Source organism: Mobula hypostoma, chromosome 5 (genome assembly GCF_963921235.1).
Source record: "Mobula hypostoma chromosome 5, sMobHyp1.1, whole genome shotgun sequence".
NCBI lineage: Eukaryota > Metazoa > Chordata > Chondrichthyes > Myliobatiformes > Myliobatidae > Mobula > Mobula hypostoma.
In genome coordinates this window covers 158511330-158525593 of record NC_086101.1, presented here as the reverse complement: position 1 = coordinate 158525593, position 14264 = coordinate 158511330, and the positions used below count along the sequence as shown (strand labels likewise).

Sequence of the window (14264 nt, the reverse complement as noted above, 5' to 3'; positions counted from 1 at the left end):
CACTTGAACCAGTCTGGCTATTCTCCTCTGAACTCTCTCATTAACAGGGCATTTTCAGTAATTGGATGTATTTTTGTTTTTCACACCATTCTCTATAAACTCTAGAGACTGTTGTGCGTGAAAATCCCAGATCAGCAGTTTCTGAGAAACTCAAACCACCTGTCTGGCACCAACAATCATTCCATGGTCAATATCACTTGGATCATGTTTCTGCCACATTCTGATGTTTGGACTGAACAACAACTGAATCTCTTGCTTATGTCCGCATATTTTTATGCATTGGGTTGCTGCTACATGCTTGACTGATTAGATATGTGCATTAACGAGCAGGTGTACCTGATAAGGTGGCCACTGAGTGTATGTCTTTGCAGTTAGTTGTACCTTGCAGCTACCCAACCAATCAAATATTCATGAAAGTTACTTGTCTGAGGATTATGAAATTTTTAGTGAGCCATGTGAAAGTTTCCCAGTTTTTAAATGGACCTTACTGGTTCTGAGCCATTTTTTTTTACCTGCACCATTACTGTAATTGGTTTCCTTTGCACAAAAAGTCTGGAAATCTGATTGCAATAGCTATAATGAGGCACCCTCATTAGGCAAAGTTTGTCATTGAGAATCACAAAGCATTTCCATTGTCATTTTAATATTTAATGACTGCAGTGGATTTATAATGTTCTTCTATTGTGTATGTGTGTGTCTAATCAATAAAATGCAAGAAATGCATTATGCTTCAATTAAAAATATTTTGCATCCAAGTTGACTGAGGATGGCACATAAAACTGCTGTTGTCTTTCCAGATGCCCTTGCTGTTGTCAATGAAGTGATGCTCCAGGAAATGTTTGATGAGAAATGCACGCAGCTTCTTTCCCTCTATGTTCTATATAAATATCTGCACACTAAACCAGAACTGAAGGTAAAATAAATTGAAATTTCTCTCTCTATGCAAAATTACATACTATTTCTTATTACGTGGTTGACATGGATGACAAGTTAAACAGGAACTTATGTTCAACCTTGAGAATTTAAATTCTGCACATGTCTCCGCTTTCATTAATAAATTACATTTTGGCTGATATATGAAAATGTATTAAATCTTCTGTATGCCTTTGTAATCTTGCATAAAGTGGAAGATGACATGCCCAAAGAGAAGCCAGATAAGCACATGAGAGAAAACAGAACAGAACAGAGATAGGCTTAGTTGAAGAAAAGTTGGGAGGAGGGTTGTAACTAGTGAATGGAGGCATGATTACGTTAAGCCAAGTGGCCTGTTTCTATGCTTTACTGAGATAACTGAGACCATTGCAGTGGTAAAATAAAAACAATCTAGCATTTGAGATTCACTTTGTGACAAACTATTTTTATTGAAAGCATTTGTTTAAAAAATCCAGTAACATCCATATATATGTTTTAATTATTTTAGTCATGAGTCTCCTGCTTGAAAATCCAAGCACGCGATCAGTGTATGGAGCATGGGCTGCAGTGAATCGGGGCCCTGTCACTTTCAATCGAGCAAGGGAGGAAGGTGGTGAATTTTGGGGGCTGTAATTGATGGTCAATTTAGGGAGCAAGTGGTGAGTTTGGGTTTGTTTGTGACCAGATGTGACAAGGGTTTCTTTGGGTGACTGAGGTCAGGAAGTTGGAGTATGAAAGGAGGCAGTCAGGCACTGGTCACATATGGTAGATTTGAGCATGGGGTTGAACGATGTAGGGAAAAGATTAGGTGAATGGATTTGAAGGAGAGCTCAGTTTGTGTTCCCAATCCCAGATTGGGACCTGCTTATGGAAGCCTCCTTTGAAGTGCACCACTACAGAGTGAATAAGACCATAAGACCATAAGACAAAGGAGCAGAAGTCGGCCATTCAGCCCATCGAGTCTGCTCTGCCATTTTATCATGAGCTAATCCATTCGCCCATTTACTCCCACTCCCCAACCTTTTCACCATAACCTTTGATGCCCTGGCTACTCAGATACCTATCAATCTGTGCCTTAAATACACCCAATGACTTGGCCTCCACTGCTGCCCGTGGCAACAGATTCCATAGATTCACCACCCTCTGGCTAAAAAAAATTTCTTCGCATCTCTGTTCTGAATGGGCGCCCTTCATTCCTTAAGTCATGCCCTCTCGTACTAGACTCCCCCATCATGGGAAACAACTTTGCCGCATCCACTCTGTCCATGCCTTTCAACATTCGAAATGTTTTTATGAGGCCTCCCCTCATTCTTCTAAACTCCAAGGAATACAGTCCAAGAGAGGACAAACGTTCCTCATATGTTAACCCTCTCATTCCCGGAACCATTCTAGTGAATCTTCTCTGTACCCTCTCCAACGTCAGCACATCCTTTCTTAAATAAGGAGGGCAAAACTGCCCACAGTTCTCCAAATGAGGTCTCACCAGCGCCTTATAGAGCCTCAACATCATATCCCTGCTCCTATACTCTATTCCTCTGGAAATGAATGCCAACATTGCATTGGCCTTCTTCACTACTGACTCAACCTGGAGGTTAACTTTAAGGGTATCCTGTAGGAGGACTCCCAAGTCCCATTGCATCTCAGAACTTTGAATTCTTTCCCCATTTAAATAATAGTCTGCCCATTTATTTTTTCTGCCAAAGTGCATAACCATACACTTTCCAACATTGTACTTCATTTGCCACTTCTCTGCCCATTCTTCCAATCTATCCAAGTCTCTCTGCAGACCCTCCATTTCCTTAGCACTACCGGCCCCTCCACATATCTCTGTATCATCAGCAAACTTAGCCACAAAGCCACCTATTCCATAATCCAAATCGTTGATGTACAATATAAAAAGAAGCGGCCCCAACACGGACCCTGTGGAACACCACTGATAATCGGCAGCCAACCAGAATAGGATCCCTTTATTCCCACTCTCTGTTTCCTGCCAATCAGCCAACGCTCTATCCTCGTATGTAACTTTCCCATAATTCCATGGGCTCTTATCTTGTTAAGTAGCCTCGTGTGTGGCACCTTGTCAAAGGCCTTCTGAAAATCCAAATATATAACATCCACTGCATCTCCCTTATCTAGCCTACTGGTAATTTCCTCAAAAAATTGTAATAGGTTTGTCAGGCAGGATTTTCCTTTAAGGAATCCATGCTGAGTTCTGCCTATCTTGTCATATGCCTAAACAACAGGAATTCTGCAGATGCTGGAAATTCAAGCAACATACATCAAAGTTGCTGGTGAACGCAGCAGGCCAAGCAGCATCTATAGGAAGAGGCGCAGTCGACGTTTCAGGCTGAGACCCTTCAGTCCTGACGAAGGGTCTCGGCCTGAAACGTCGACTGCGCCTCTTCCTATAGATGCTGCTTGGCCTGCTGCGTTCACCAGCAACTTTGATGTATGTTGCTTGTCATATGCCTCTAGGTACTCTGTAACCTCATCCTTGACAATCGACTCCAACAACTTCCCAACCACCGATGTCAAGCTAACAGGTCTATAATTTCCTTTTTGCTTCCTTGCCCCCTTCTTAAATAGCGAGTGACATTTGCAATCTTCCAGTCCTCCGGAGCCATGCCAGAATCTATCAACTTTTGAAAGATCATCGCTAATGCCTCCGCAATCTCCACAGCTACTTCCTTCAAAACACGCGGGTGCATTCCATCTGGTCCGGGAGATTTATCTACCTTTAGACTATTCAGCTTCCTGAGTACTTTCTCTGTCATAATTGTGACTGCGCACACTTCTCTTCCCTGCCACCCTTGAGTGTCCGGTATAGTGCTGATGTCTCCCTCAGTGAAGACTGATGCAAAATATTCGTTCAGTTCCTTTGCCATCTCCTTATCTCCCATTACAACTTCTCCAGCATCATTTTCTATCGGTCCTATATCTACTCTCACCTGTCTTTTACTCTTTATATACTTGATAAAGCTTTTAGTATCCTCTTTGATATTATTTGCTAGCTTCCTTTCATAGTTAATCTTTTCCCTCTTAATGACCTTCTTGGTTTCCTTTTGTAAGGTTTTAAAAACTTCCCAATCCTCTGTCTTCCCACTAATTTTTGCTTCCTTGTATGCCCTCTCCTTTGCTTTGACTTTGGCTTTGACTTCTCTTGTCAACCACGGTTGCATCCTTTTTCCACTCGAAAATTTCTTATTTTTGGAATATACTTGTCTTGCACCTTCCTCACTTCTCGCATAAACTCCAGCCACTGCTGCTCTGCTGTCTATCCCGCCAGTGTCCCTTTCCAGTCAACTCTGGCCAGTTCCTCTCTCATGCCCCTGTAATTTCCTTCACTCCACTGAAATACCGACACATCAGATTTCGGCTTCTCTTTTTCAAATTTCACAGTGAACTCAACCATGTTATGATGACTGCCTCCTAAGGGTTCCTTCACCTCAATCTCTCTAATCACCTCTGGTTCATTACACAATACCCAATCCAGTACAGTCGATCCCCTAGTGGGCTCAACACCAAGCTGTTCTAAAAAACCATCTCGCAGATATTCTACAAATTCTCTCTCTTGAGATCCAGTGCCGACCTGATTTTCCCAATCCACTCGCATGTTAAAATCCCCCACAATTATCATAACACCGCCCTTCTGACAAGCCTTTTCTATTTCCAGTTGTAATTTGTAATCCACATCCCTGCAGCTGTTTGGAGGCCTATAAATAACTGCCATCAGGGTCCTTTTACCCCCTGCTATTTCTTAGCTCAACGCATAAAGATTCTGCACCTTCCGATCCTATATCACCTCTTTCTAATGATTTAATATCATTTCTTACCAATAAAGCCACGCCTCCCCCTCTGCCTACCTTCCTGGGGTTAGGTAGGTCTGCCTACCTACCTAGTGCTGTTAAGACCTGGTACACAAAGACAAGTGTGCTTTAGAATGAGTGAACAAATTTCTTGCAGTAAAAAAACAAACTGTCATGGAAATTGCAGTACTACCTGTATAACCGATAAAGAAATAAACTGTTCCACACAAGCAGGATTTGTGACAGGAAATTCCAGATTGGCACAATTTTGTTACTGAATTTTAGTTGTATTCTACTCCAACGTTTTAACCTATATTGAACAGAAGATATTAGCAGCATCCGATTGAGTTACTAGACCACTATAGAACATATAGAACATAGAATAGCACAGCACAGTACAGGCCCTTCAGCCCACAATGTTGTGCCAACCCTTAAACCCTGCCTCCCATATAACCCTCCACCTTAAATTCTAACATATACCTGTCTAGTAGTCTCTTAAATTCCACTAGTGTACATGTCTCCACCACTGACTTAGGCAGTGCATTCCACGCACCAACCACTCTCTGAGTAAAAAAAACTTTCCTCTAATATCCCCCTTGACCTTCCCACCCCTTACCTTAAAGCCATGTCCTCTTGTACTGAGCAATGGTGCAGTGGGGAAGAGGTGCTGGCTATCCACTCTATCTATTCCTCTTAATATCCTGTATACCTCTATCATGTCTCCTCTCATCCTCTTTCTCTCCAAAGAGTAAAGCCCTAGCTCCCTTAATCTCTGATCTTAATGCATACTCTCTAAACCAGGCAGCATCCTGGTAGATCTCCTCTGTACCCTTTCCAATGCTTCCACATCCTTCCAGTGAAGCGACCAGAACTGGACACAGTACTCCAAGTGTGGCCAAACCAGAGTTTTATAGAGCTGCATCATTACATCACGACTCTTAAACTCTATCCCTCGACTTATGAAAGCTAACACCCCATAAGCTTTCTTAACTACCCTATCTACCTGTGAGGCAACTTTCAGGGGTCTGTGGACATGTACCCCCAGATCCCTCTGCTCCTCCACAATACCAAGTATCCTGCCATTTACTTTGTACTCTGCCTTGGAGTTTGTCCTTCCAAAGTGTACCACCTCACACTTCTCCGGGTTGAACTCCATCTACCACTTCTCAGCCCACTTCTACATCCTATCAATGTTTCTCTGCAATTTTCAACAATCCTCTACACTATCCACAACACCACCAACCTTTGTGTCGTCTGCAAACTTGCCAACCCACCCTTCTAACCCCACATCCAGGTCGTTAATAAAAATCATGAAAAGTAGAGGTCCCAGAACAGATCCTTGTGGGACACCACTGGTCACAACCCTCCAATCCAAATGTACTCCCTCCACCACGACCCTCTGCTTTCTGCAGGCAAGCTAATTCTAAATCCACCTGGCCAAACTTCCTTGGATCCCATACCTTCTGACTTTCTGAATAAGCCTACCATGTGGAACCTTGTCAAATGCCTTACTCTAATCAGCCCTACCTTAACTTCTGTCATCCTTTTGTTCTTTACATAATTGAAGAATGCCTTGGGGTTTTCCTTTACCCCACTGGCCAAGGCTTTCTCATGCCCCCTTATTGCTCTCCTCAGCCCCTTCTTAAGCTCCTTTCTTGCTACCCGATATTCCTCAATAGACCCATCTGATCCTTGCTTCCTAAACCTCATGTTTGCTGCCTTCTTCCAACTGACTAGATTTTCCACCTCGCTTGTCACCCATGGTTCCTTCACCCTACCATTCTTTATCTTCCTCACTGGGACAAATTTATCCCTAACATCCTGCAAGAGATCCCTAAACATCGACCACATGTGCATAGTACATTTCCCTGCAAAAACATCATCCCAATTCACACCCGCAAGTTCTAGTCTTATAGCCTCATAATTTGCCCACCCCCAATTAAAAATGTTCCTGTCCTCTCTGATTCTGTCCTTTTCCATGATAATGCTAAAGGCCAGGGAGCGGTGGTCACTGTCCCCCAGATGCTCACCCACTTTGAGATCTGTGACCTGACCCGGTTCGTTACCTAATACTAGATCTAGTATGGCATTTCCCCTAGTCGGCCTGTCAACATACCGTGAGAGGAATCTGTCCCGGACACACTTAACAAATTCTGCCCCATCTAAACCATTGGAACTAATCCGGTGCCAATCAATATTAGGGAAGTTAAAGTCACCCATGATAACAACCCTGTTATTTTTGCACCTTTCCGCAATCTGCCTCCCAATCTGCTCCTCGGTATCTCTGCTGCTACCAGGGGGCCTATAGAATACTCCCAATAGAGTACCTGCTCTCTTCCTGTTCCTGACTTCCACCCATACTGACTCAAAAGAGGATCCTGCTACATTACTCACCCTTTCTGTAGTTGTAATAGTATCCCTGACCAGTAATGCCACCCTTCCTCCCCTTTTTCCCCCTTCTCTATCCCTTTTAAAACACTGAAATCCAGGAATATTGAGAATCCATTCCTGCCCTGGTGCCAGCCAAGTCTCTGTAATGGCCACTACATCGTAATTCCATGTATGTATCCAAGCTCTCAGTTCATCACCTTTGTTCCTGATGCTTCTTGCATTGAGGTACACAAGTTTCAGCCCTTCTACCTTACTGTCTTTACACCGTTTATTCTGCTTCTCTTCCCTCAAAGCCTCTTTATATGTTAGATCTGACTTTACTCCATGCACTTCTTCCACTGCTCTATTGCTCTGGGTCCCATCCCCCTTGCAAATTAGTTTAAACCCTCCTGAACCATGCTAGTAAACCTACCTGCAAGGATATTGCTCCCCCTCAAGTTCAGGTGCAACCCATCGAATCAGGTCCCACCTTCCCCAGAAGAGATCCCAATGATCCAAAAATCTAAAACCCTGCCCGCGACACCAACTCCTCAACCATCTCCTTCAATTCTTACCATCACTATCACATAGCACTGGCAGCAATCCTGAGAACGCCACCCTTGAGGTCTTGTTCTTCAGTCTTCTGCCTAGTTCCCGAAACTCACACTTCAGGACCTCATCCCTCTTCCTGCCTTTGTCATTGGTGCCAACATGTATCACGACTTCTGGTTGCTTTCTCTCTCGTACAGGATGTCGAGATATCCCAGACCCTGGCACCCAGGAGGTAACAAACCTTATGGGTGTCCTTCTCATGTCTACAAAATCTCCTGTCTGCTCCCCTGACTATAGAGTCCCCAATGACGACAGCTCTCCTCTTCTCCATCCCACCCTTCTGCACCACAGGGTCAGACTCCGTGCTGGAGGCCCTGCCACCGTGACTCACCCTTGGTCAGTTGTCCCCGCCAACAGTATCCAGGACGGTATACTTATTATTTAGGGGAATGGCTACAGGGGTGCTCTGCACTGCCTGTCTACTCACCTTCGCTTTCCCCCTCTGATTGTCACCCAACGACCTGCTTCCGGCAGCTTAGGTGTGACTACCTCCCTGTAGCTCTCAGCTATGACTGCCTCATTCTCCCTTATGAGTTGAAGGTCATCCAGCTGCTGCTCCAGATTCCTTACACGGTCTTCCATATCGCCCAGCCGCATGCACTTATGGCAGATGTGACTCTGCGGGAGAGGGGAGTTCCCCCAAGACTGCCACATCTCACATGAGAGGCACATCACCATCTCAGGAGACTATATACAAAGGTTTCATAAATTGGAAAAGGTAGTTTCGCATCTCTTTTACTGATGAGCTTCAGATCTGTATCCGAACTCAGGCATTTTGATTGTTATCAGTATTATAGGTAAAATTCTGGATTGATTGACTTAAAAAACCTTAGTCTGCAATCTTGAAGGTTGAGTAAACAAGCTTAAATGCATTTTGCACATTGCTCCAGTATATGTCAATCTCATCTACTAGATCTAATATTTTTGTACTTATGATCCTGAAATAGAGCTGTGCTCCTCGGAGCATTACTCCATAATTCATTGTGGTGTGAAAGCAACCAGTAAGTGGCATAATCAAAATTAAAATCTCTCTTTGTTCTCTCCATGCAATGACGATGGTACTTTTTACTTCGTGCGTGGACAGATTAATACTGACAGATTTATTAGATTTGAAAGGCAAACAAGGAAGAATAGATCCCTCTCTAAAATGTGTTGCATTTTTATTGGTTTTGTTTCAATTATGGATCAATTTTAATAATTCCACTTGTTCAAATGTAATATATATTATTGCTACAGGGCATTTGCTGGCTGAAATATGTCAGATAATATTATAGAAGATAAACTAACGAGTTCAGGGTTTCAATAAAAATTCTGATTCTTGAGTGCATTTTTTTTGAATTTCTTTGTAGGGCAAGGCTTGGATTACAATCAAAATCATAGCAAATTAAGTTATATAAATCTTTCTAACTACTGATTTTGTTACCAGGCAAAAGCAATTGGCAACACCTCCTTTTGACTTGGTACGTATAACAAAAATGTAAGGAAACCTTGCAGCAAAGCTAAATTTAAAAGAGACTTGAAGGGCCACTGCTTCAAATAAGCCAATGTTTGTGTGGAACAAGCTCTCAGAGGAGGAAATGGTAGAAGGCACATCCTACACAGTCAAGAAAGCTCACTAATGGCCATATTTACTGACTAGCCTAAAGAGAGTTGGACTGTGTGTACAGTACACCCACACTCACGTCATTCTACGATGCGCAATAGGGAGCATCCTAACATAGTGCATCACTGGTTTCAAAAATTGCTGCCTAACGCATCACTGGTACCAGCCGACACCCCATCAAGGACATATATACCAAATGGTGCTGTGAAAAGGCCAGTAACATCATGAAGGAACACACATCAATGTTGCTTGAATTCCCAGCATCTACAGAATTCCTGTTGTTAACATCATGAAGGATCCCACCTACCCTGCTCATGGACTGTTTGTCGCACTCCCATCAGGGAGGAAACTATGTAGCATCCATGCCAGGACTACTAGACTCAAAAACGGTTACTTTCCTCAAACACTAAGACTGATCAACACCACAACCCACTAACCCACCCTTCCATGCCTCCAATCACCACTACCGTATTATTTTCTGTCAGTCACCTTATGTACAGATACTCCTGTGCTTTGTATTACTTTATGGATATAAAATCTATGTATATAATCCTTCTTGTGTATTTATATTGTGTTTTATTATTATTATTGTGTTCTTTATCTTTTGTGGGTCTTTTTTTGTGCTGCATCAGATCTGGAGTAGTAATTATTTCGTTCTCCTTTACACTTCTGTACAGGAAATAACATTAAACAATCTTGAATTACAATGTTTAACAGACGTTGGATAGGCACATGGATAGAAAAACTTTAGAGGGATATGGGCCATACATAGACTATCTCAGGCTGGCAACTTGGTCAGCATGGACAATTTGGGCTGAAGGGTCTGATTCCAAGATTTACAGTATAACTCCAGCACTCTAAATAAAATAAAAGATAACTTGGAATTAGAAAGCTTTTGTTTTATCGGCCTGTGAGTTTGACGTCAGTGGTGGGTAAATTGATGGAAAGTATTCTTCGAGATGGTATATATGGTGTGTATATATATATATGGTGTATATGGTATATATATGGTATATATAATTATCTGGAGATGGTATATATGGTATAAATATATATATATATATATATATATATATGTGGTATATATATGGTATATATAATTATCTGGAGAGACAGTCAACATGGATTTGTGCATGGAAGGTCATGTTTGACAAATCTTATTGAATTTTTTGATGAGGATACTAGGAAAGTTGACGAGGGTAAAGCAGTGGATGTTGTCTATATGGTCTTCAGTAAGGCCTTTGACAAGATTCCACACAGAAGGTTAGTTAGGAAGATTCAATCGTTAAGCATTAATATCGAAGTAGTAAAATGGATTCAGCAGTGGCTGGATGGGAGCCGCCAGAGAGTAGTGGTGGATAACCGTGTGTCAGATTGGAGGACGGTGTGTAGCGGTGTGCCTCAGGGATCTGTACTGGGTCCAATGTTGTTTGTCATATATATTAATGATCTGGATGATGGAGTGGTAAATTGGATTAGTAAGTATGCAGATGATACTAAGAAAGGTGGCGTTGTGGATAATGAAGTAGGTTTTCAAAGCTTGCAGAGAGATTTAGGCCAGTTAGAAGAGTAGGCTGAAAGATGGCAGATGGAGTTTAATGCTGAAAAATGTGAGGACTCATTTTGGTAGGACTAATCAAAATAGGACATACATGGTAAATGGTAGGGCATTGAAGAATGCTGTAGAACAGAGGGATCTAGGAATAATGGTGCATAGTTCCCTGAAGGTGGAATCTCATGTGGATTGGGTGGTGAAGAAACCTTTTGGTATGCTGGCCTTTATTAATCAGAGCATTGAGTATAGGAGCTGGGATGTAATGTTAAAATTGTATGAGGCATTGGTGAGGCCAAATTTGGAGTATTGTGTACAGTGCTGGTCACTGAATTATAGGAAAGATGTCAATAAAACTGAGAGAGTACAGAGGAGATTTACTAAAATGTTGCTTGGGTTTCATCTCCTAAGTTACAGAGAAAGGTTGAACAAGTTAGGTCAGTTTATTCTTTGGAATGTAGAAGGTTGAGGGGGGACTTGATAGAGGTGTTTAAAATTACGAGGGGGATTGATAGAGTTGACATGGATAGGCTTTTTCCATTGAGAATGGGGGAGATTCAAACAACAGGACATGAGTTGAGAGTTAAAGGGCAAAAGTTTAGGGGTAACATGAGGGGGAACTTCTTTACTCAGAGAGTGGTAGCTGTGTGGAACGAGCTTCCAGCAGAAGTGGTTGAGGCAGGTTCGATGTTGTCATTTAAAGTTAAATTGGATAGATACATGGACAGGAAAGGAATGGAGGGTTATGGCTGAGTGCAGGTCGGTGGGACTAGGTGAGAGTAAGAGTTCGGCACGGACTAGAAGGGCCGAGATGGCCTGTTTCCATGCTGTAATTGTTATATGATTATATGGTTTCTCATCATACTTTTTTTTATTCTTTAGAACTTTGCATTTCAGTTCATCTTTGTCTCTGATTGTCTGTGGAAGACAATTAGCAAAGAGATTATCTTTTTCTATCATTCGAGGATTATCTTGGGTAACCTTAAATGAAAAGCATGTTCCAAGAACAAATCAACACACACAAAATGCTGGAGGAAGTCAGCAGTATTACTCTGCCTAATAGTTGAATATTAAAGCATTAAGTTGACTATATTTGTAATTTAGAATCTTTGCAACCAGTTTTTGGTGATAATAAAAATAAGTAAAGTGCATATTAAAATCCTTACCTATTAAGTTTCTTTTGTGTGCACGGTCATTGTTTCATTAGAATAACAATGGTGCCTGACTATCACCAATCAAACTGAGTTTACTGAATTAAGAACCTTTTTAACCTATGTAATACATTAAATACCACACAGCTTCTTAGTTTTTAAAGTTGCTACAGAAATAACTTTATATGCTGCCCGATCAGTTAACTGTTTGCAACAACCTGATTTATAGATTCTTTGATTATTGTTAATCTCACTTGTAGTTTTTGTTTTGAATTTGCATATAATTTATCTGCTAATCTTATAACTCATCCGTGGAAACAGGATGAGGAAATTTTGTATATCACATTTTAATATTTTTGAAATTACTTTCATTGAAAGTTAATATTTAAAATGTGAAGCTGTTTTAAGATAATTTGGAGGTATAGAGGTTTCCTTGGCTCTGACCTCCACTGATTCATGATGACTCATCTTGGCCTTATACTGCGCCATGATGTCAGTCTGTAGATTTAGTGAGCTCAGTATTGCCAAATCAATAGGCTAATGTGATTTATTGCACAGTTCCATAACTGATGTGTAGCATATTCAAACTAGAGATGTCTTCTCTGCAAGGTAGCTTCCATTTTCATATTATAGTAGTACATTTAGGCCACATTCCACACTCTGAATTTTCAAATATCAATTGTACACAACCTGCATCTTTGGAGTTGTCTAATGGAACTCCATAGTTATTTTCCAACTAATTCCCATCTGAATTTCAGTCAGAGGCCACTGATAGACCTGAGAACATTTCAATCAGTTTTTTCATTTATGAGTTACTGGGTACTTTTGAGTTTCTGGCAAGGTATTTTTTTCTTCTGTATGGATAGGAGTGCTTAGTAAGCATACAAGATATTCTTTTGAGCAAACTTAAATGTTAATTATTAGTTTTGAGGATACCAAAAACTGAATTTTTGAACTGAGTAGAACTCTCTACAAAGGACTGTGAGAATAGCTGAGAGGATCATAGGAGTCTCCCTACCATCCACCGGGGACATTTATCACGAGCGCTGCAAACAAGGGCCCTGAGTATTATTAAGGATCCCACTAATCCATCCAGCATCCTCTTTAACTTTCTGCTATCAGGCTGGAGACTCCAATGTATAAAAACATGAATGGTCAGGATGGGAAACATCTTCTTCCCTCAGGCCATTAGACTTTTGAACACCCTGCCACATTGCCTTCAAAGTGTCACTGGTTAATCTGTTCTGTACCTCACAATATTTCATTTGTGAGCTTTAATTTGTTATATATGAGAGATTCATCTGTAAATTTTATCTTTACTGTGTTACGTGTGTGACATGTACTGCTGTGCTTTACACCCTGGTTCAGAGAAACATCTTGTTCCTATATACGTTATATACAGAAATATAGTTAAATGACTGCAAGCTTGACTTGATTTGTGATGTAAGCATGATGTAAGAAAACCTAATCCTAAAAAAATCTGATTTTTAAAAAATTTTATTTTTGTTGGCCCAGCCGAATTCTAACCATTTGATGAGCAAAATATTTTACTTTCAATATACATATTTCCAAATGCAATGCTGATTTTTGTGTCAAATTTTGTATTTTCTAGTTGGAAGATGAACGAAATATTGGTGCATCATTATTTTTGCTTGGGCTGAAGCAGAACAACACATTTGGTTTTAGCTCTCGGCTTTTGGGTCTTGCATTCATTGGTATGTTTCTTGTAACTTTTTATTTCAGTATATCTAATGAGGAATGTAGAACCAGCTCCATTATCCATGAGAGTTGGGCACTCACTTCCTGCAGATAACAAAAAATGTAGGTAGCACTAAGATCCTTTCTGTTGTTTGTGTTACACCTACTCAATAAACATAAATGAGTCCTATAATGTTCCATGTGCAGTAACAAGACATTAAATACCTAAAAGAAAATTATGTTAGTTAACAAACATTCAAAGTGCCAGATTTTGAAATCTCAAAGTGCAACTGTGTCAATAACTTACTACTTCTTTTAGAACAGTGCACAGAATAGAACAATGGTCTGAAAACTGATCACATACACTGACAATGATTGTTTCTCAAAGTTTAGATGTCTACTAGATAGATGTATTTTAAAATAAAATGATGGGATCTGGAACCAACCTCGGATCTAAGAATAGCAAATCAGATAATGATAATTAAGTGTATATTGCTTTGAACTCTAAAGAAATCTATCTGTAACTTTTCAATTTTCTGAAGTAGTGCTCTATCTTAACA

General features: G+C 40.9%; 1 protein-coding gene across 1 annotated transcript in view; it reads left to right on the top strand.

The window, feature by feature from the left end:
- mrps27 (mitochondrial ribosomal protein S27) overlaps positions 1–14264 on the top strand; it is a 113820-nt gene that overhangs the window by 71786 nt on the left and 27770 nt on the right. Inside the window, exons 7-8 of the mRNA XM_063049219.1 lie at positions 798–913; positions 13619–13721. Of these exons, the coding sequence (XP_062905289.1) occupies positions 798–913; positions 13619–13721 (219 nt within the window). The remainder of the gene's footprint in view (positions 1–797; positions 914–13618; positions 13722–14264) is intronic.